The 23,910-nt window shown below is 50.3% G+C and overlaps 2 protein-coding genes across 2 annotated transcripts in view; both read right to left on the reverse strand.

Moving 5' to 3' along the window:
- Positions 1-3,762: 3,762 nt before the first annotated feature.
- The window catches only part of IPO9 (importin 9), a 176,388-nt gene continuing 156,240 nt past the window's right edge, over positions 3,763-23,910 (reverse strand). Inside the window, exon 23 of the mRNA XM_049770799.1 lies at positions 3,763-3,857. Coding sequence (XP_049626756.1) covers positions 3,763-3,857 — 95 coding nt within the window. The remainder of the gene's footprint in view (positions 3,858-23,910) is intronic.
- On the reverse strand, positions 8,578-23,749 carry RNPEP (arginyl aminopeptidase). Its single transcript, XM_049770628.1, has 11 exons — positions 23,290-23,749; positions 17,971-18,111; positions 17,559-17,707; positions 16,466-16,582; positions 15,785-16,020; positions 14,203-14,316; positions 13,498-13,610; positions 13,233-13,341; positions 11,438-11,662; positions 9,088-9,230; positions 8,578-8,993 (listed from the first exon to the last, which is right to left on the reverse strand). The coding sequence occupies exons 1-11, from the start codon at positions 23,731-23,733 to the stop codon at positions 8,835-8,837; spliced, it is 1,950 nt and encodes a 649-aa protein (XP_049626585.1). The 5' UTR covers positions 23,734-23,749; the 3' UTR covers positions 8,578-8,834.

Below are 23,910 nucleotides of genomic sequence, written 5' to 3' on the forward strand. Positions count from 1 at the left end.
AAGGCTTGTGATCTCAGTGTCCCCATTCCCTCGGCCTGCCTGGCCTGATGGAGGAATGTCTGGCACCTTCGAAATCTCCAGGTTCTCACTGGGCACGAGACATCTTGGGCCTACCTCGTCAGTCGCTGTCAGGGATGATGAAGACATGCGTCTTCTCTCTCCCTAGCAACCCAGGGTGCTTTCCCTTGGTCACACACACACACACACACACACACACACACACACACACACACACACACACACACACACACACACACACACACACACACACACCCGCCTCTTGCTTGGGATTGATGCCGAGAGGCTTCGGAGAGTCTGGCCCGGCACACACACACACACACACACACACACACACACACACACACCCGCCTCTTGCTTGGGATTGATGAACACACACACACACGCGCACACACCCACACCCACCTCTTGCTTGGGATTGATGCCGAGAGGCTGCGGAGAGTCTGGCCCGGCTCATTAGGAAATAAGACTTGAGTCCCGGGTGGCTTTGGAAGAGATTTTTCACTTTTCAAAAAATTTGGAAAGCCTTTTGGAAAGCACCTGCTGTGCTATTGCTCCAGCCCCAAGTCATATATATTTTTTTTTTTTTTTTTTTTTTTTTTTTTTTTTTTTTTAATTTTTTTTTTTGTGGTTTTTTTTTTTTGGGTCACACCCGGCAGTGCTCAGGGGTTACTCCTGGCTCCATGCTCAGAAATTGCTCCTGGCAGGCACGGGGGACCATATGGGACGCTGGGATTCGAACCGATGACCTCTTGCATGAAAGGCAAACGCCTTACCTCCATGCTATCTCTCCAGCCCCATATATTTTTTAATTGAGCTGTCCAAGTTGACCAGACTTTTTTGGGGATCACATCCGGCGGAGGCAGTGCTCAGGGGTTACTCCTGTGTGCTCAGAAATCGCCCCAGGAGGCACAGGGGACCATATGGGATGCCGGGATTGGAAACACTGTCTATCCTGGATCAGCTGCCTGCTGTCGGGGGGGATGGGGTTGGTGGGTGTTGCAATGATGTATGAGTGAAAAGTATGACAATGAAAAGTCTAGGGGCCGGAAAGATAGCACAGCAGTAGGGCATTTTGCCTTGCACGCGGCATACTTGGGTTTGATCCCCATCATCCCAGATGGTCTCCCAAGCCTGCCAGGAATGACTTTTGAATCACTCCTGCAGAGCCAGGAGTAACCCCTGAGTACTACTGGTATGGCCCAGAAACAAACGAACAAAACTAAAATACACCCAGGAGGGGCTGGACCTATAGTACAGCAGGGAGGGTGTATACCTGGCACAAGGCTGGCTAGCCTGGTCCCCTGAACACTGCCAAGAATAGTTTCTGAGTGCAGAACCAGGATAAACCCCTGAGCATCGTCAGGTGTAGTTCCAATAAATAAAATTAAAAGATAAAATAAAAATACACTCAGGGGGCCGGAGAGATAGCATGGAGGTAAGGCTTTTGCCTTGCATGCAGAAGGACAGTGGCTCGAATCCTGGCATCCAATATGGTCCCCCAAGCCTGCCAGGAGCAATTTCTGAGCGTAGAGCCAGGAGTAACCCCTGAGTGCTGCCGGGTCTGACCCAAAAACAAAACAAAACAAAACAAGATAAAACAAAAAAACCAACTCTCAGGAAGGGGATGAAGTAATAGTACAGTGTGTAGGGCACTTGCTTTGCACACACAACTGACTCAGGTTCAACCCCTGAGCACCACCAGGTATGGCCCAAAAACAAACACATAAATTAAAAACAAAACAAAAACAAAAAACTACATACAATAGGTTGAGGAAATAGTACAAGGGTTAAGGCACATGCAAATTGACCAACCTTGATTCGGCCCTTGCCTCCATTTGGTCTTCCAAGTATTGTCAGGTTCAGACCTGATGGCCCCATACATAGTCAGGTGTGGGGCAGAAAGCCCCTCCCCAAGCTCAGAAAAGCCTGGGTAACCCCCGTACTCTCTTCTAACCCTTAAACCAGCTGGGTTGACTACAAAATCAACAGTGTGATAATCCTGACTCTCTGAGCACTTCTTAGGAGACACCTCCCCTCTCCCCCCCACACACACACAAATAGCACTCAGAAAACAAATGAGTGTTAGAGATGTGGAGCTCTTCAGCATTGCTAGGGGGAGGATAAAATGGCACAGTTGCTAGTAAAGCAGCATAGTGATTCCTCCCAAAATGATGCATACAGACTTACCAAATGACACAATAATTCTACTTACAGTGTAGCCAGAAGATACTAGGATTCAAAAGAAATCTGTACAACCACATTCATAGCAACTGTGTTCACTAGAGTCTAAAGATGGAAACAACCCAAGTTGGATAAACAAAAATAGACACACAATCTGGAATATTACACAGTGGTAGAAAGGGAGGAAATTTTGACAGATGCTACAATATGGATGTACCAAGAAAAAATGGGCCTATCACAAAAAGACAGTATTTAGGATTCATCTTGAGAGATCCAGGATAGTGACAGAAAGCAGAATAGAAATTGCTTGGAGGTGGGAGTGGGAATTTGTGTTCAGCAGGTACAATTTCAGTAGGAAAAAATGAAAAAGTATTGGAAGTCAGTGGTGACAGTTGCACAGTAATGTCAATGAACTAATGACTCAACTGTACACTTAACAGTGGTTAAAATGACAACATGTGTGCCTTACCACAACCAAAAGCAATACGTTTATTAGATATTCCAAGCTTAATGAACTATCACCTATAGGCTGTATGTACGAGGAAAAACACTGACTGTTATTAACTTCACTAAGTTAATGCAATGCAGTCAATCAACTTAATGTCTATTACATTCTTTTATATGTAATGTATGTGAGATGATAGAGGCATTATTAATGTCTGTACATAAAAGTTTGATTCCTGAGCCCGGAGAGATAGCACAGCGGCGTTTGCCTTGCAAGCAGCCGATCCAGGACCAAAGATGGTTGGTTCGAATCCCAGTGTCCCATATGTTCCCCCGTGCCTGCCAGGAGCTATTTCTGAGCAGACAGCCAGGAGTAACCCCTGAGCAACACCGGGTGTGACCAAAAAACCAAAAAAATAAAAAGTTTGATTCTTGAACTTTAGAAGGATATACTGTCCAGGAAAGATGTAATTATACATTTAGGGAACAGAGATGTAACACAGGGGTTAAGGCACTTGCCTTATCTGGGAATGACTCCTGGCACCCAATATGGTCCCCCAAGCACCATCAAGAGAAGTCCTTGAGCATAGAGTCAAGAAGCCCTCATCACAGAGCCAGAAGTTCCAGGCACCACTGGGTGTGGCCCAACCCCCATCAAATAATCGACCATTTTTGTAACTGATAAAAATATGGTTGGGCTTCTCCACAGGTAGACAGCTTTATCCTTAGCTGGAACATGCACAGAGGAATCACTGTGTCATAGGCATGTGAGTGCTGCTGGCTGAAGTTAGGTATAGACATGCACCCTAAAGATGGAAAACTGAGCAGTATTTAGATGGGCTTGGAGTTTTGAGCAACTACACTGCTGTCATGTCCTGATGCTTTTTCTTTCCTCTCAGGTAATATCAACAAGAATCGTCTAAGGAGATGGCTGACGCTGTAGTGGCTGGGCTGATCCCTACTCTTCACTATGTGGTTAGGGACGAATCAAGCTACTACTTTGGGAGACACATGTGGTTTGGCTTTCTTGCCATGTATGGACTTGTGATATATATGGTCCAAACACCCTTGGACTCCATCTTCAAAGATTTCAGGTGCTATGAAAATATAAGTGACTCATATGTTAGTCAATGTTTTGAAGCCCATGTTAGCATTCCTGTCAGAGGAACGTGGTACATGTTTTTCAGTATGTCCCTGGCCGTCTTCTTCTTACTGGAAGTCCTCCAGAATCAGATTCGACACTGGAAGACAATCAACAACAAGTCTGTGAAGAAAAGCAAACGGAGGCAGACTTCCCAGGAGGCAGACATTACACAGGATCCTTCTCCCAAGAAATCCTCAAGCATCCACCTGCAAAATAAGCCCTTGATTTTGTGCTCTTACTACTTCTTACAGCTAGTCTGCCAGTCGGTATTTGCATACCAGCTGCTGTACATGCAACTGCCCCTTTTTAACCAACATGCGATTTACTGCAGCACTCCTGACTGCCCCAGGCCCTATATCTGCATGTTCAAAGGGTCCAAGGAGAAAATAACGTCCATCTACACAGTGCTCACCTTATGCTGCATGATGATCATCTTTTGCTGTGGCTTCCTCATCTATACTATTCGGAAGTATTTCAAGGGAAATACAAGTGTGAAGGTTGCAGTTGATTGACACTTAGAAACCCTTACTGAGAAGAATTGTGTGTTCTAAACATGTCTCAGCACATAGCTAATCTCCTTTGCTAACTTTCTTTTCAATAAATCTTTTCTGTTCTTATTGTCTTAGATCCCAATTCAACTTTTCTCGATAGTACAGCAGTATGGCCTGTCTCACACACAACTGACCTGGGTTCGATCTCTGACATCCCATGATCCCCAAGCCTACAGGAGTGATTCCTGAGCATCTCTGGGAGTGGCCCCCAAACCATAATAGTCATGTGGGGTAAGTGGTACACCCTTTGATAGTATTCCAGTTTACTCACATGTGCCAGCGAATCTGATTCTTGACAAAAGCCAAGTTTGTTACTTTTTTATTTTTATTTATTTATTTATTTATTTATTTATTTATTTATTTGGTTTCTGGGTCACACCCAGCAGCGCTCAGGGGTCACTCCTGGCTCTATGCTCAGAAATCGTGCTCTTGGGGCCGGGTAGGTGGCGCTGGAGGTAAGGTGTCTGCCTTGCAAGCGCTAGCCAAGGAAGGACCGCGGTTCGATCCCCTGGCGTCCCATATGGTCCCCCCAAGCCAGGGGCGATTTCTGAGCACATAGCCAGGAGTAACCCCTGAGCGTCAAGCAGGTGTGGCCCAAAAACCAAAAAAAAAAAAAAAAAAAAAAGAAATCGTGCTCAGGGGTCACTCTTGGCTCTACACTAAGAAATCCCTCCCAGCAGGCTTGGGGGACCATATGGGATGCCGGAATTTGAACCACCGTCCTTCTGCATGCAAAGCCAACACCCGACCTCCATGCTATCTCTCTGGCCCCTTGTTACTCTTTTTTTTTTTTTTTTAGTCATAAGGATGAGTTTTTCTAGACCTAGTACTAAGAACTTGAGAGATTTTAGAAGCAACTGTTTGACTTGTGCCTTGGACTCCCCAGTATTGGTTGCAAATTCAGAGAAAATTATTCCTTTTCATGGGAAAATTCTGTTAGACTTCCAGGAGGGATTCCCAGCTGCTAGTGTGGGTACTGCCAGGCCACCTGGTTTGAGTCTGCAGTGGTGAGGCTCATTCTCAAAGTATCATCCTGGTGAGAGAATGAACTTTTCCATAGGGAATGAGGCTCATTGGGAGCAGAGTGATATCTCAGGCCCCAGACTCACACCTCCAGAGACACATTGCAGCTACACTCCTCAATCGACCTGGAGACTCTGAACAATGCTTTGGTCATATATGATGTGTCATCTACAAACCCCAACATGCTTGGAACACATAAAGAAAAAAAAAAAAAAACTCTTTATTAGGCAAAGCAATAGTCCAGTGAGTAGGGCATTTGCCTGCCTTGCACACAGTGAACCCGAGTTTGATCCCAGCACCCCAGGAGTGATCCCTGAGGGCAGATCTAAGAGTAAGCCCTAAGTACCACCAGATGTGGCCAAAAACTCAAAGGGAAAAAGGCTAAAGCTCTTCAGATGCTGTGAGGAACAAAGGACAAGAATAACATTGCAGAGAAGTTAAACAAGGCATTTCATTCTGATGAGGTGTTACCCCCCTAAAGTAAATTATTTTTATGAAGATAGAAAAGTTGATCTCAAATCAGAGAGGAAAAGTCTCCAGCTGGGGAAGAACTGGATATAAGACTAAGTCTAACTGGGGGTAAGGACTAAGTCCCCAGAGGAAGAAGAAATCGTTCCTCTGTGCCTAAAGCACAACTTCCTTTTAGAGTTTGGGGTGAGTTGTGGAAGGTAGTGTAAGGTACATCTGCCTGAGGGCTCATCCTGTCATCTATAAGAGAAAAGAGAACCTATATCCCATTCCTTTAAGGGTTAAAATGTCAGTTAGGAGGAGCCTCTTGTATTTGGGGGGCAGCTGGCCAAAGGGTATATAAACCCTTAGCTGAAATGGAGTTGGGGGCTGCCCCTGCTGGATAGTCGCTGCAGAATTGCTGGAGAAACTTTTTGCCAGACTCTGCTCCTATTGCCATTTCTCCTGTTCCTTTTTCTCTGGTCCTTTCCCTGGCTGACTCCTTGCCCTGGTCCCAACCTTGGCCTTCTCCCCTTGTCAGCCTAGCAGATTGGCTATAAGGCCCTTGGCCTCCTTACTTTGCCTCTCAATTAAACCCTGTTTCTATTTTTGGGGGGCCCACACCCAGCAGCAGTGCTCAGGGGTTCCTCCTGGCTCTGTGCTCAGAAATTGCTCCTGGCAAGCTTGGGGGACCATATGGGATGCTGGGAATAGAACCCAGGTTCATCCTGGGTCAGGAGCATTCAAGGCAAGCACCCAACCACTGTGCTATCACTCTGACCCCTAAATCCTTTTTCTAACCCTCTCTTGTCGAGGTTTTGTTTAGCCTGGACAGTCATTTGATTAGATATTTTCAAATCATGTGAGTGGATGGTATTGGGGTTTTTCTCTGGCATTTTCATGGTTGTAGGGCTGACTGTGGTGACCCCAAGAGATCCCGATGTTTTTTCTGTCCCTTATATAATCTCTCCTCTGCAGTCTCTTCCCTTTGAGGACAGACAGGAACTGACTTGCTTCTAACCAATGGAAAATCCTGTAGGATAGAATAGCTGATCAAAGCCCTCTGAGAGGGCATCTGGAGGGTGCCACGTGGCAAGGAACAGACCTGAGTTACCCTCTCCTGCATCAACAGGAGCTTACAGATATTATGGACAGCAAAGAAATTGAATTCTGCCAACAACTTCAACAAAATCAGAAGTGGATCTTCCTGAATCAAGTTGCCAAAGGAGAATATAGCCCAGTTTATGCTTCTGCACATCTGTGAGACTAGGAACAGGACCCAAGCCTGAATTCCTGACCCACTGGAGCTGAAAGATAATGCATACTGCTTAAGGTGCTAAATTTGTTACACAGCACTCAGAAAGCAAACAGACTTGACCCATCCTCCCCCATACCCACCTGGTGGTACTCAAGCCAACAGAAGCTGGATGACTTAGACATGGAAGCCGTGGAGACCTGCCCCAGACTTCACTAGCCAGCCTCTTCAATTTCCAGATTGAAGCCAGGAAATCAACTCACTGTCAGTTCTGAACTTACTCTGCTAGTTCCACATTATTAAAACAGCTGACCAGGGTCAGAGAGACAATATAGCTGGCAGTGTGTTTGCCTGGCAAACAGCCCAACTTGGGTTCAATCCCCAGAATCCCATGTGGTTCCCCAAGCACCACCAGAATTGATTCCTGAGCACAGAGCCTGGAGTAAGTCCTGAGTACCACTAGATATGGCCCCAAAATTAAAAAAAAAAAAAAAAACAATACATAAAAGAGCTGTTCCAGTTCTATGGCAAGTGAGGCCCGGTGAAGGCCCTGAAATAAACAGAAGTCGAGAAAATAAATACAAAATGCAGGCAGGGTGGAGGTGTGCTGCAGCCTGAGAACTCAGCAGTCACAAAGAATGTGAAGGACTCAGGCTTGGCACAGGGCCTGCACCTTCCTTACCTTGGTACTTCTTGTAAGCTTAGGCAGCCCTGCCAACCTCCGAGTCTCAGAGGCTCACCCCAAACTATACACAGAGGGGCCAGGGCAGGCTCGAGGGAAAGGCAAGGCCATGTGCCAAATGCTCTCCCAGGAACTCTGTGGTCTGGGGAGTCCTTCTCAACCACTGCCACAAGACTGTAAACTCTTTTTTTTTTTGGGGGGGGCCACACCTGGCGGTGCTCAGGGGTAACTCCTGGCTGTCTGCTCAGAAACAGCTCCTGGCAGGCACGGGGGACCATATGGGACACCGGGATTCAAACCAACCACCTTTGGTCCTGGATTGGCTGCTTGCAAGGCAAACACCGCTGTGCTATCTCTCCGGGCCCAAGACTGTAAACTCTGATGCATTGCAGCTGTGTGCATGCAAGCACTACTGTGGAACATCTGCAAGCCACAGAGGACAGGAGAGACAGTACAGGGGTTAGTAGTCTGCCTAGCATGCAGCCATTATTCTGGTTCAATCCCCAGAACCACCAGGAATGATCTCTGAGTACAGAGTTAAGATTAAGCCCTGAACACCACTGGGTCGGGCCCCAAACACAAACAAAATCCCACAAGTGTGAAGCACGGGTGTGAGACCAGGTGTGTGAATGTTGGGGAGAATGTGTGTGAGTATCAAACAGTATGCAACCCCCCATGGGCACCACAACCACGGTGGGATCTCCTCCTTCTAACAAGGAAAACACACATACACACACACCACACCACACCACACACCACACCACACCACACCACACCATACCACACCACCACCACCCCTCACCCCCAATGAAAAGAAATTCAACTCTGCTTGTCATTTAAAAAATTTGATTAAAATAAGGATGAAACCTGTTGTAAAGAATAACCAGGCTGCATCCCTTTGCATAGTACTTTCAAGAATCAGCAAAAAGATAAAATATTCTGGCGCTGTTCTCCCAGGATCTGATGAAGGCAGGAGGGAAGAGGAGAATGGACTCCCCCAAGCCTGCAGCAGTGCTGGGGGAACTCCAAGTACCCCTGAGAGAGGATCCAGCAGATGCAGCCGAGGGAGAGTAAACCCATATGTCTTTAGCTGCCCTTGGGCGTTAGGATCTGCTGCACGTAGTTGAGCACATTGCTGTGGAGCTGGGCAGATGTGGCCTGGAAGGTGTCCTGGGCCAGGGCCTGGGCGGCAGCACTGCCACCCATCATAGCACGGTACAGTGGCAGCGTGTACTTCTGCTTCCCCTGCAAGACAGTAGGATTGAGCCTCAGTGGACAGCCCAGTGGCCCCGGGGGGCCTGCTCTGTTGGACATGGGTGCTGTCATCGGGGATGCCCACCTGGTCCTGCAGGAACGCCTTCACTTTCCAAAAGTCCTCCTGGTAGTCGTTCTTGAGCACAATCTGGCCCCACCGCAACCGCAGCTCAGCATTGCGGGCCTCAGCGATCTGCGGGTAGGTCTCTGCCAGTTTCTGCACATTCCCTGGATGGGAAAAATGGCCTCAGACCTGTTGGCAGTGGAGCCCAGGGAGCTGAGACATCTCCTGAGATTCTGTTTTTCTGACTGTGCTGGGGTCCTCCACGGTCCAAAAGAAGCTGAAGACCTGACTACGCACATGGCACCCCTCGGGCAGCTCAGGGCCCCCCCCAACCCGTGGTCATTCATGTCTGACTCTCAAATGGCCCTTTGTGCCAAAGGCTCTTCTATCCAATGTGTGAGTACCATGACGGATTTTCCCAATAATCCTCCTGGATTACAACATATGGTGTCCCTCAAGCACCACTTTTTCTCCCTTTAAGTTTTATTTAATTAGGGGAGATAGAGAGGTTTAATCCCCGGCAGCCCATATGGTCCCTTGAACCTGCCAGGAGTGATTCCTGAGAGCAGAGCCAGAAGTAAACCCTGAGGGGCTGGAGAGATAGCACAGCGGTAGAGTGTTTGCCTTGCAAGCAGCTGATCCAGGATGGACAGTGGTTCAAATCTCGGCATCCCATATGGTCCCCTGAGCCTGCCAGGAGCTATTTCTAAGCAGTCAGGAATAAACACCTGAGCGTGGCCATGTGTGAACCAAAAGCAAAAAGAAAAAGAAAAGTAAGCCCTGAGTACTGCCAGGCTGTTGTCTGTTGTCCCCTAAAAATAATAGGGCTTTTTTTAATAAAACCTTTTTGGGGCTTCACCACATTGTTCAGGGGCTATTCTGGTCTGCGCTGAGTGATCCTTCCCAGTACTCAGGGGACTATATGAGGTGTCAAAGATTTGAACCAGTGCCAGTGAGATGCCAGAAAAGCACTTGAACCTGTAATGTTTCTTTGCTTCCCAACCCCTGAATATCTCATCCCACACTTTTTTTTTGGGGGGGGGGGGGCACACTGAGTAACACTCAGGTGTTACTCCTGGCTATGCACTCAGAAATCGCTCCTGGCTTGGGGGACCATATGGGACGCCGAGGGATCGAACTGCAGTCCATCCTAGGTTAGCACGTGCCCTACTGCCTTGGCCACAGCTCTGGCCCCCCATTCCACTTTTAATATTTCTTTTCTTTTCTTTTCTTTTCTTTTCTTTTCTTTTCTTTTCTTTTCTTTTCTTTTCTTTTCTTTTCTTTTCTTTTCTTTTCTTTTCTTTCTTTCTTTCTTTCTTTCTTTCTTTCTTTCTTTCTTTCTTTCTTTCTTTCTTTCTTCTTTCTTTCTCTCTCTCTTTCTCTTTCTCCCTTTCTCCCTTTCTCCCTTTCTCCCTTTCTCCCTTTCTCCCTTCCTTCCTTCCTTCCTTCCTTCCTTCCTTCCTTCCTTCTCTCTCTCTCTCTGTCTCTCTCTCCCTCTCTCTCTCTCTCTCCCTCCCTCCCTCCTTCCCTCCCTCCCTCCCTCCTTTATGGGTCACACCTGGCAGCCCTCAGGGGTTACTCTGGCTCCTGGCAAGCTCGGGGGACCATATGAGATGGCGGGATTCGAACCACCATCCTTCTGCATGCAAGGCAAATGCCCTACCTCCATGCTATTTCTCCGGCCCCCATCTCTGGCCCACTTTTTTAATATTTTCTTTTTCTTTCTGGTTTCTGAGCCATGCTCAGCTGTGTTCAGAATCATCCCTGGTGGTGCTCACAGGACCTTGCAGGGACCAGAGGATGAACCTGGGAACCTCCCAATTCCAGAGCACCAGCTCAACCCTTTGAACCATCCAGCTGACCACATGCTGAGCATCCCCAGTGTTTAAATTCTGCTTCTGAATCATGCCTCCTTCATGAATATTACTTCCAATGGCACAGCAACAGCTTTGTATAGTGCTTAAAAGCTTGGTTTGACTGGGCCTGGAGCCCAGCACTGCCCGTAATCAGCTCCAGCCTCCCAGGGCCTCGGGGGACCAGGCACAGCACCAACTTCATGGAGCTGTCCCTTGCAAGGGCTGTGACCAGTTGCTACTACCTTCCCGGTCTCATCCGCTGTGGTGCCTCTTCCTTTTTTTTTTTTTTTTGGTTTTTGGGCCACACCCGGCAGTGCTCAGGGGTTACTCCTGGCTATTTGCTCAGTTAAAATAGCTCCTGGCAGGCACGGGGGACCATATGGGATGCTGGGATTCGAACCAACCACATTAGGTCCTGCGTCGGCTGATTGCAAAGAAAACACCACTGTGCTATCTCTCCGGCCCCAGTGGTGCCTCTTTTCCAGAGGCTCTGTCTGGTGTCCCAGGTTTCTTACCTGTGGGGAGTGGAGACCTCTGTAGGATTTTATCCAGAAAGTAGATGAGCTGGTAGGTCCTCCAAGCTGAGATGTCCACCTTTGCCACAGCCCCCATGTTCAGCTCTGGTGTCCCCCACAGCTGAGCCAGCTCCTCTGCCTCGCTCATGAGGGTGTCCCCAGGGGTCAGGTCAGGAAGGTAAGGGGGCCAGCCAGGGGTGTTCAGCCATCGATCAAACTCAAAACCTGTGTGGCAGCAGACAGTGTGGTCAGAGACTCTGCTTACCATGTCCAAGCCACTACCAGACACCCCTAACTCCCATCTGCCTCCCTCTCTAGGGCTCTCTCCAGCACTTTACCTCACTTTCCCTCCAACTCACTACTTCATGGGGGCCCTAGACTGTTCAGACAGGGCCCATTGCCCCCCATTTCATGGTGAAGGCTGGGATCTGGGCAATAGTACAGTGGGTAGGACAATTGTCTTTCATGTGGCTGGACCTAGGTTTGGCTTCCAGCATTCCATATGGTCCTAAGCATTGCCAGAAGTGATTCCTGAGTGCAGAGCTAGGAGTAACCCCTGAGCAGTATCAGTTGTGTCCCCAAATTCCTGAAGCCACATATGATCCTGAGCATAAATAAGTGTGTATCCCCCCCAATCAGAAATAAGCAAAAAGATACTGCAAAACAATACACTGGCAGAGCCAGGTGGAAAGATGCTTTGTGCCTTCTTTTTTTTTTTTTTTTTTTTTTTGGTTTTTGGGCCACACCCAGCGTTGCTCAGGGGTTACTCCTGGCTGTCTGCTCAGAAATAGCTCCTGGCAGGCACAGGGGACCATATGGGACACCGGGATTCGAACCAACCACCTTTGGTCCTGGATCGGCTGCTTGCAAGGCAAACGCCGCTGTGCTATCTCTCCAGGCCCCATCTTTGTGCCTTCTTAAGTTCACAGCCCTGCACCCCCTGACCAGTCAGCACAGTACGAAGGGAGTTTTAGAGCACATGAGGTCTGAGCCAGGCTGCTGATCCCTCCAAATCCTGCATGCTGTCCTGTCTCTCTGTACCATGGGCTCATCTGTAACAGGTGCAGCAGCAGTGAGCATTAGATAAACACAAGGCGCTCAGTATGCAGGGCCTGGGACAAGGCTCAGTGGATAAATAGTACATGTGTTAGACCTTTACTCAAACAAGTGAAGAAAAACATGTCATCACCAGGCTTGGTAAAGCCTCAGCGACTGCCCCAGCTGAGCTGACCTGCAACCAGAGCTGCATGTGCAGCCTGGTTAGGTCAGCAAGGGGGCACTTTCAGCTCAGCACAGGGTGTGGGTGTGGTCATTGGGTCCCCATCTAGGCCACCCGGTCTCCTTGAGGAAGTGCCTTCCAAGGGGTTCTCCTTCATGCAGGTGGCAAGTGGCAGTTTCACTCGGCATTTGTGTTTGACCTTTCCCAGCAGTGCCAGAGACCATGGTGGTGCAGGGGCTCAAACCTGGGGCTCTCATTGCAATGGTGTATCTAAGTCCTGGACTCCACCTTCATGCTTCAGGAGGGGGTTGCTGCCTAGGTACCTGCCCCAGAACTGTAGGTTGGGCAGGTAGTGGGTGAGGGTTTGGCAAGGGCATCCAGGCAGGAGAGCCACAGGAAATGATGAGACTAAATCAAGCGGGAGGAGGCACACAGAGAGGCAGTGCTGAGAGGCTGGATCAAGCCTCACTTAGCTGCTGACTAGAAGGCTTTGAGCCACAAACCTTGTCTCTTCAAATGCCCAACTCCAGGTCCCTCCCTGCCACTAGGCTGCCACCAGGTTGTCCTCTACCTCACCTGGAATGGAATCTACGCCCTTTTTCTTCAGCTCTGGGAAATACTCCAAGTAGAACTCCAGGAAGTCATCGGCAAGGATGCTTTGGAACTTGAATTCATCCACGTAGGCCTGCACTGAGGGAGATGCTGCAGCCATGTGGGGTCCACAGGGCCACTCTCCTGTTTCCAGGTCTCCCCTCCCCACACCCACTCTCTGGTTCCCACCCGGGCACCCCAAATGCTCTCTGCGCCCCCTCACTGGGAGATCTCCCTTCCACAACCGTACCTTGAGAAAATTGTCGAACTTATTCTGGTTCCCCACCAGGTGGGCCAGGTAAGAGACAAAGCAGAAGCCTTTTTCATAAGGGGTCTCGTTGTATGTATCATCGGGGTCCACGCCTGGTGAGCACAGGGCACACAGGGGGAGCACACGTCAATTAACTCTCGAGCCAGCCTCTCCCAAGGTACCCAGAAAAAATTGACAAGAGGCCATGAGCCCCTGTGGGTACCACTGTAATTTCCAACTGAGACAGGGATCAGAGGCTGTTAGGCACTGCCCATCTACTCCACTGCCCACCCAGAACCAGGGTGAAGGGCCAGCAGCCAGGCCATTACAATTTCATTTTCACAGTCCATGTTATCAGAGATCAGATTAGTCAGACACAGAACAAGGAAAATGTTGACATAAAGAAAAACACATTTAAGAGGCTGATCAGGTGCCATGCAACCTGTAAGGCCTGACACCAGACAAGGACAAGTAGCCTGGTAAAAATGATCCAGAACCACGTAAAGGCAGAGCCAGGGGGCATCGCCAACAACAGATGCTCTGTCTGGTTGGAGGGCCCCAGCAGTGGCTAGGAATAGCACCAGGAACTCAGTGGGCTTCTCCCTCCTGGGGAAAGGCCAGGGCACTGGCTGGCAGGTCACCCCCACTGACTAACTGCCACGCTGTGTTTAATGGGGAGTGGTCTGGACAGAAGAGCTCTTGGACCTGGTTCAATCTTCACCCGGAGCTTATTGAGGGGGTGGTCCTCGCCAGTGACATCCATGTGCTGCCGGAGCAGAGCCCGCCCAGCCGCTGCTTCCAAGCAGGTGTAAGCAGCCCCTGCAGAAGAGAAAGTGAAAGTCAAAGGTCACCAGGAAGCTATCAAGGTAACTCTCTAGTTTCAAGACAGAAGCAGTTGAGCTGCCTCCTCGTGGCTACAGGAAGAACGACACCAGGTGCTGCCAATACTGTTATCCTTCCATAGGAGAGAGCCAAGAAACTGAGGGCTAGGTCCCAGGACACTTGGATTCCTAGGGTACCTGTCTCACCCATATAGAGTGGGTGGGAAAATTGTTCCCCTTACTCTGAACATGACTTTCCTCATCAAAGTCTTTTTTTTGTTTGTTTTTGGATCACACCCAGCGGTGCTCAGGGGTGAGTGCTCTGCGCTCAGAAGTCATTCCTGGCAGGCACAGGGGACCATATGGGATGCCAGAATTTGAACCAAGGTCCATCCTGTGTTGGTCGCATGTAAGGCAAACGCCTTATCGCTGTGCTGCTGCTCTGGCCCCAATGTCTTTTTCTTTTCTTTTTTTTAAAGAAAACTGCCAAGCAGTGCTCAAGGAAACATGTAGCACCAGGAATTGAACCTGGGGCCCCTGCATGCCAGACGTGGACTCAAGCTCCAAGTATGAGGGTATGAGGGTGTATAATAGGACAAACTTGTCAGTGTTTAGGGACTCATCCATTCTGCTCAAGAGTGATACCTGTATGTGCTCAGGGGGACATATGTGCCAGAAATTCAAAATGGGGTCCCAAATATCATATATAAGATCCTGTCTGGCTTCCAGGGAATGCTGAGAAACAACTCAAAGAGACTCTTTCATCCAGCACCAGGTGCAGCACAAGCACATGGGAACTGGATCAAAGTGGTGGGGAGAGTGATTTTATTGCTCAGTCACAGAATTAACTAGCTGGTGACTCTGTGTGACTTATGCCAAGGAGTCAGCTGGAGTGCAGGGAGGACAGAGAGCAGGGACCCATCAGAGGGCCTGTCAGCTACTGGTTCATTTGGTCAACAGATCTTTCCTGAGCTCCCCATCTGAACAGCCCTTCTCACTTCAGGGGTGCAGTAATGTATATTTTCAGGCTTCCAAAGGTACCACCTAGGCCTGTTTATTGTTTGGGGGTGATACCCAGCAGAGACCAAAACCTGTTCCTGGTTGTTTAGGTATGACCCATGTCACTCAAGGCTCTCAGTGGTACTGGGGATTCGATGCAATTTGTTGGGGCAGGGATGCAAGACAAGTGCCTTCACTCTGTACTATATCAGCCCTCTGTGAACTTTTTGAATATTATAAACATAGCACCCAGCAGTATTCTGGGACTGTGTGGTGCCAGGTGTAGACCCTACATACATGGGCCTCCTACATGCAGAACCTGTGTCCTTTTAGTCTGGCCACCCACCCCCACGCCCCGTCCGCCCACAACATCACCACAGCTTCTGGCACCCCCTCCCTGCAGGCCCACTTTATCTGAGGCCCCCCAGGCACACAGGCTGAGCTGGGAGTAGCCCAGGGCCCCTTACCATAGAGGGTGGCAGAGATCCTCCTCTGGGCATACATGGTGAACCCCTCATTCAGCCAGAACTCGCCCCAGTTGGCATTGGTGACCAAGTTCCCAAACCAGCTGTGAGAGATTTCGTGGATGATGACATCCGCCAAAGATCGGTCCCTTGTGAGCAGGCAGGGGGTGACGAAGGTCAAGCAGGGGTTCTCCATACCCCCAAATGGGAAGGATGGAGGCATGAAGAGCACATCATACCTGCCGAGAAACAGGACAGGGTCTCACTGCTATGCCAGGGCACTGACAGAATCTAGCAATGGCTCCAGCTCCATGGGACTTATTTTCTCTCTCTCTCTCTCTCTCTCACTCTCCTCCTCCCTCCACAGGAACTGGGTGTCCACTCTCAGCCATGAGGGTCACTATGAAGGGTATTAAGGTCCAGACAGAGAAAACTATCTCAGAAGCCTGAAGTCTACAGATGCAAAAAGGAGGATAAGGGATGCTAGGCAACAAAGGGATACAGAGGCCCATCTCCAAATGAGGCCCTCTTTAGTTCACCTCTGACCCCATGGGGGTTCCTCTGTCCCAGGTCCTCCCTGCTGACCACTGTCCTCTCCTTCACAACAGGAGGGTTGTGGAGGCTGGTGGCCTCCCTCTGGGAGTCCTGGATCCCTTCTGTGAAATGACACAAGTGGCGCCTCACCGTCCCCACACATAGGGTCCGAAAAGCTTCTCTCCTGTGGCCAGGAACTCTTCAATCACTCCGTTATACTCCTCCTTTGCATCCTCAATCAGGCAGGGCTCGGCCCACACACGGCTCCTGGGACACAGCACAGGAGGTACAGTGAAGGGAGGGGGCACTCAGGCCCCACTGCTGAGGAGGGAGAGCCCAGGGCTGTCCCCACATGACCCACAGTAGAAAGTAGGGCCCATGCCCAACACCCCTAGGGTGAGAGTTTTTGAGCCTTGCTGAGCCTCAGTCTCCTCAGGGAGGAAGGAAGAACTTGGAGCACAACCTCTACATAGTGGCAGCCCAGAAAAGGGGATTTCTTCCCCCACCTGCCAGAGAGGTAGGAGAGCTTGCTGACTGTTGGGAAGGGAAAAAAGTTAGCAAGGAGCCTCTGAATATTAGCAGAGAGTGATAGGGGGCGGAAGCCATAGTACAGGGGTGTTTGCTTTGCACATAGCTAATCCAAGTTCAATCCCTGGCACCTCATATGATGACCAAGAGTGATTCTTGAGGAAAGGACTGAGAGTAAGTCCTGAGCACTGTCAGGTGTGCCCCCTATCCACCTTCCACCAAAACCAAATCAAAACCATAAAGTGTTGCTTGTCTTAGGTGCAAATATAGGGCTAGGTAGCATCTTTCTGTACAGTTGTGGATATAGGAATGTATGTGGTATATGCTCCAGCACGCTGAGACCCGGGGATCTTATGGGCAGGACACTCCTAACAGGTATCGCTTCAGGGGCTTCAGTAGGAAAGACCAATCAATGCAAAGGCCAGGGTGAGTGCGCTCCCTCCCCACTGCAGCCAGGGGGGTATGGACCTCTGACCTCATCCAGCATTTCTCACCAGAGCTCTGATTCCCAGCAAAAACAGCTGGATTCAAACCCCAGTCTCATTAGCCAGGGAGCACCAGCAGTTGCCCCAGAGCTCCAGCACCTGTGTGTTCTTCTACAAAGCCAGGCCCACTAGCTGGAGAGGCTGAGCTAAGAGAAGAGGGAGGGAAAAAGCTCCTGGAGCCAGAGGCCTCCTGGCACCGAGATGGAACCAACTTTGACCCCTTGTCCTACCTGGGTCCAACTTCAGCTGAGACCAGGTCTCCGACTGCCAGAGCAATAAGATAGGAAGGGATGGGCTGGGACATCTGGAAGAAGAACTTATTGGGGCCTCTCTTCTCCCAGGTGTCAGCGCTCATCACAGCGGTGAAGCCATCGGGGACCTGGTAACAGAGCACAGATAGTGAGTGGCCCAGCAACCCGAGTGAGCACTGAGGACAGACACCCCAACTCTGTCCTGGAAAGCAAGGATTCCCAGAAACTAAATTTGTGCCCAACGTCAGATGGATTCTGCACAAGCGCAGGTTCTGAGGGTCAGAGAACCCCGAACACCAGAAGGGCAGCAACCAGCCCCAAGTGAATGGGACAGATCTGAAGCTCTATTTCCAGTCCTACAGGAGAGATGCTCAAACACAGGTCTGCTCACCTCAACGAGAGCCGAATATGTGAACTTCACAGCTGGGGTGTCGAAGCACGGGAAGAAGGCCCGGTTGAGAACAGCTTGGCCTTGGGTATACACAAAGGGTTTCTTCTTTCCTGCCGTCTGCTCCGGGGTCAGCCAGCACACCTAAGGGGCGGCAGGGAAGCACAGAGCTCACAGCGCTGCACACAGGCACTGCAGGAGCATGCAGGGTTTGGGCAGCTACTGCCTGTTGGACTCCAAGTCGGTGCCACAGGAAGACACTCTTTTCTCAGGACTGATCCTGAACCAGGCCCTTCCCCATTATAGCCTCCACACATCTCACCCATGCCCAACCTGACCTCTGACATTCCTCCTTTCCATCCTCACCAGGCATTTCTCATCAACAAACAGAGACAGCCCTGTCTAAACTTGGGGCCCCGACACAGATAAGGAGAATCTAAATTGGGAGGTTACATTACTTCATTCTCCAAGCCTAAAATGTAGCTTTTCCAAATAAATGTATTTTCTACTTCTAAGCATTAGTTTTTTTGTTGTTATTGCTTTGTTTTATTTGGGGTCACACCCAGCAGCACTCAGGGGTTATTCCTGGCTTTTAGCTCAAAAATCGTTCCTGGCAGGCTCGGGGAATCATATGGAATGTCAAGATTCGAACCACCATCAGTCCTGGGTCAGCTGCCAGTCCTGGGTCGGCTGCGTACAAAGCAAACGCCCTACCGCTGTGCTATCACTCTGGCCCTTGTTTTGTTTTTTAAGTTATTGAGATTGGTTTTGTTTCTGTGCCACATTGGGCAATGCTCAGGGCTTCCTCCTTGCTCTGCACTCAGGAATTACTCCTGGTGGTGCTTCAGAAACCATATAAGATGCTAGGGATGAAACATAAGTTGGCTGTATGCAAGAAAACCACCCTATCTACTGTACCATCACTCCGATCTCTAGACATTAGTTTCGATCTTCCACTGAACTCTTTTTTTTTTTTTTTGGTTTTTGGGCCACAACCGGCGGTGCTCAGGGGTTACTTCTGGCTGTCTGCTCAGACATAGCTCCTGGCAGGCTCGGGGGACCACATGGGACACCGGGATTTGAACCAACCATCTTAGGTCCTGGATCGGCTGCTTGCAAGGCAAACACTGCTGTGCTATCTCTCTGGGCCCCTCCACCGAACTCTTAACCAAATGAAAGTCAGTAAAATCACCACAAATCCTTAAAGCCAAAGCGACAGTACAGCAGGCGGTACACCCAAGTAGGGTGCCTGCTTGCTTTGTACACATCCTTGGCATTACCTATGATCCCCTAAGAACTACCACGAGTCATTCCTAAGCAGAGCCTGGAGGAAGCCCAGAGCACTGCCTGGTGAGGCCCTCCTAAATAGAATAGCTTCTCTGTAGATAAACCTCCAGTTCTACTTCAGCTAGACCAAGATCAAAAGTCACACACAACATGTTGACACATGTGACCTCAATAAGCTATAACAAAAAGGTATTTTGTTTGCATTTCCATGTAAATATGCTGTGAGCCTAAAATAAACAGCTCACTTTTAAAAATAGTCTATTTAGATTTGGACCCATGATGGCTTAAAGGAACTGGGGCATACAGAGCCCAGTACCGCTACTACATAGCTGCTGAGCACCACTGGAGTATTGCTAGTGACCCCAGTACCACTGGGAAGCTCCCCCAGTGAATAAAAAAGGGGGGCTGGAGTGAGGATTGATAATACAGTAGGTAAGATGCTTGCATTGAATGCAGCCAATCTAGATTTGATCCTCAGCATCACACCTAGTCTCCTGAGCCTGCCAGGAATTTTTTTTTTTTTGTGGGGCCACACTCGTTTGATGCTCAGGGGTTACTCCTGGCTAAGCACTCAGAAATCACCCCCTGGCTTGGGGGGACCATATGGGACACCAGGGGATTGAACTGTGGTCCTTCCTTGGCTAGCGCTTGCAAGGCAGACACCCTACCTCTAGTGCCACCTCACCGGCCCCAGGAATGATTCTTTTTTTTGGGGGGGCCACACCCGGCGGTGCTCAGGGGTTACTCCTGGCTGTCTGCTCAGAAATAGCTCCTGGCAGGCACAGGGGACCATATGGGACACCGGGATTCGAACCAACCACCTTTGGTCCTGGATCGGCTACTTGCAAGGCAAATGCCACTGTGCTATCTCTCCGGGGCCCAGGAATGATTTTTTTTTTTTTTTTTTTTTTTTTTTTTTTGGATTTTGGGCCACACCCGGCAGTGCTCAGAAGTTACTCCTGGCTATCTGCTCAGAAATAGCTCCTGGCAGGCACGGGGAACCATATTGGACACCGGGATTCAAATCAACCACCTTTGGTCCTGGATTGGCTGCTTGCAACGCCACTGTGCTATCTCTCCGGGCCCAGGAATGATTCTTAAGCAGAGACAGAAGTAACTCCTAAGCATCACCGGGTGTGCTTCTCCCCCAAATAAAAGTAAGAAAAATAGGTTAAAACTAACATGATATAACCCCTGAGGCAGGGAGAGCACCGGCTCTGGGGCACATTTCTGACACATGTGAGGCCCTGAGATTGATCCCCAGTACTGCACTGCTGGGAATGGCCCTGGTGGCTCCAGATCTGTGTATGTGGAACCCAAGATGAACCCTCAGGCCTCCAAAGCGGGCCAAGCGTCACTGGGGCTGGCTCCTATGAAAAGTAAACAGAACCCCAGGGCCTGGGGTGGCAAATGTGCCTGCCCTGCAGGACTTCAGCCTACTTTGAGCCCCAGCTCGACTTGGGAGCAGAGGGCCGCAGGCAGATCATAATCCCTAGCAAGTGTAGAAGCTCCAATGTGCAAGGTCCATGGAGACAACTATGAGAAGAACTGGCACCACCACCAGGAATCCAACTCCCCGAGAGCACCACAACCCAAAAGCGCTATACTCTGCTCGGTCCTGGAAGAAGAAAAGACGTCAGGGAAAAGGAAACGAGATAAAGCTCTAAACTTGAGTTAGTAACAAAGTAGAGTGACCAGGGCTCTCAGGAAACCAATGCAGCCCAATGGAAGATGCTGCAGTCAGATGAAAGACACAGGCACTTAAGGAAGGAAACAGTGGAGGAAAACTTGGTAGTGGTTGCTTCATTTGTCTATTCATCTAGCAGGGGGTCTCAAACATTTTATGGCCCTGCCTTGAAGAAGAATCTTCTTTTGTTTTGTTTTGTTTTAGTTGTTTGGGTCACACCCCCCAATGTTCAAGGCTTACTACTGACTTTGCATTCAAGGATCACCCGATTTCGCCTCCTGCGACCCGCAGGTAAATTGAGTTTAAAACCCCTGATAGTGCTTTCAATTTATTTGTTGAAAAATAAATCCTACAGTGGGCATTTATGTAGCTGAAGTAGAGCACATGCCTTGTATGGGTTCGATCCCCAGCACCACACTGCCCCTGGCGCTCAGGGGTTCCTGGCTATGCATTATACACTCAGAAATCATCTCTAACTTGGGGGACGCCAGGGGATCTAACCGCAGTTTGTCATAGGATAGTGCATGCATAGCAAACGCCCTACTGCCTGAGCCACTGTGCGGGCCTCTCGGTTCTTTTTATTGTTTGTTTGTTTAATTGGGTCTATACCCAGTGGGACCCAGGGCTTATTCCAAGCTCTGTGTATAGGGACCCACTCCTGGCCCTGCTGGGAAGCTTATGCAGAGCCAAGTTTTTGTTTTTGTTTTGTTTTTTATAAATTTTTATTGTGGTAGAGACAAGTTTTGAACCTGGGTCAGCCTCATGCAAGGATCGTCCTAACTGAACTCTCAGCCCTTTGTCTTTTTTTTTTTTTTTTTTTTTTTTTTTGGTTTTTGGGCCACACCCGGCAGTGCTCAGGATCTACTCCTGGCTATCTGCTCAAAAATAGCTCCTGGCAGGCACAGGGGACCCTATGGGATTCAAACCAACCACCTTAGGTCCTGGATCGGCTGTTTACAAGGCAAACACTGCTGTGCTATCTCTCCGGCCCCCTTTTTTATTTTTTATTTTTAATGACACAAATCAAACTGAAGGAGCCTGACAGTATGCAGCACCCAGGAGGGAGTGCCAAGCTCAGGGGGACCTGCACTGTTGGTGAGTGACTAGTGATTGCCCTAGTGGGACTGACCTGGGCCTGAGAACAGGTAGCAAGTGTGTGCAGGTCACCTGTGCAAAGTTATGTCTTAAGGGCTGGAGTGACAGTATCTCTGTACTTGCATTGCACACAGTCGACTTAGGCTCAATCCCCAGCACTTTATATGGTCCTGAGTCCACTAGGAGTGATTTCAGAGTGTAGAACTAGGACTAAGCCTTGAGTACTGCTAGATGTGGCCCCCAAACTACAAGGAAACAAAAAGAGCACAACTTAGCCAAATAGGCCTCTTCTTCAATGGAAGCATCTACTGTTAGTAATTCCTTGACGCAGGTGCTTTCAGCGATTGTTTATAGAGGCCTGAATTGTTCTGGTTTCCTGGAGAACTTTAGTTCCTGACTGCCCCACCCCTAGCTCCAAAGCAGAACAGAAAAGCAGCCAAACCCATCCATGGGCTCATCGAGCCCTACACCTTAGCCTTCCAGGACTCTGCTCCAGTGTCTGAACTCTAATTATAAAACCATGATAACTTTTGGTTTCTGAGCCACACCCACTTTTGCACTGGAACACCCTGCTCTGTTCCAGCCTAGTGGGTCTCTTCCAGGCAGCTGGACTTTCACTTTCGAGAGACAAGTTCTCAAAGGGAGGGACACTCATTCCTGCCCTAGGGTGACTTGGACGCTGCCCTTTGGGCCAAATTCTTGAAGGGCAAAAGGGGAACTAGCAGCCCTCAAACTAGCGCCCATCACAGCCACTCCGGAGGGAGCCTAAGTCAGCTCTACTATTGCCCGAGACCCCTAGGCCACACCTGCCCTCCCCGGGACTGTCAGATCTCAGGGTGAGCTAACAGTAAGAAGCAAATCAGGAGGCCACCGGAATTCCAATCCCACTTCTCCCAGATTCCTTTTGTCATTCAAAGCCAGGACTGCTGACAAAGTTAAGCCAGGGCAGGAGGGCGCAGGTTGTCAGAGGTGTTGCAACCTGTCAAGTGGGAGTCTCCAGCCGCCCAGAACAAAGGGCCCGGCTCTTCCCGGCTCTTAAGGAAGCGATGTCCGGGGCAGCCAGGCGCAGAAAGGAAGCCGCAGATGGTGGGGGAAGGGATCCCCAAGGACCAGGCTCGGTTCCATAGGGGGGGAAACCGGTGATCGGGAGGCCTGTGGTCAGAGGACAGGAGTCTGGAAGGGCGTCCGAGGTAGGGGAGGGGCAGGGGCTCCAGGCCAGGGGGCCGGCGATCGGAGGACAGGGGCGCACTCACCCCGGGCCCCTCCCCGACGTCGTAGGTCAGCTGCAGCTGGACGCGCTCCCCGGCCGGGCAGGGCTTGGGGAAGGCCACGCACAGGGCCTGGCCATAGCGCGCGAAGGGCTGCGTGCGGAAGGCCGCCGCCTCCCAGGGCAGCCCTTCGGGCTCCGGCCGCCGCAGCTCAGCCGCGCTCACGGCGAGGCACGGGTGCGAGTCCAGCCGGAGCTCGGCGGCGCCCTGGGGCAGCAGGCAGCGCAGCTCCAGCATCGCGCGGCCGCTCAGGCGCCGGCTGCCCGGGCCCGGGCCCGGCGGCCCGAACTCGACGCGCAGATCCAGGTGCAAGTGCAGCAGCTCGAAGGCGCGGAAGCTCGAAGCGGTCGCCACGTCCTCCGCCTGCGCCGAGTGCAGCGGCCGGGAGGGAGCACGGCCCGAGCTCGCTGTAGGTCCGTCGCCAGCCATGGCTCGCAGCGATGTGACTTACCGGCCCGGAGCAGGGAGGCCCCGCCCCCGGCGGCTAGCCCCGCCCCGGAAACAGCCTTGACAGACCCGCCCCGGATTGGTCACGCCCCCGTGAAGCCCCGCCCGTGAAGCACCAGTGCAGCTTCACTCAGGGAGGCCCCGCCCCGGAAACAGCCA

This window comes from Suncus etruscus, chromosome 3, assembly GCF_024139225.1.
Source record: "Suncus etruscus isolate mSunEtr1 chromosome 3, mSunEtr1.pri.cur, whole genome shotgun sequence".
Taxonomy (NCBI): domain Eukaryota; kingdom Metazoa; phylum Chordata; class Mammalia; order Eulipotyphla; family Soricidae; genus Suncus; species Suncus etruscus.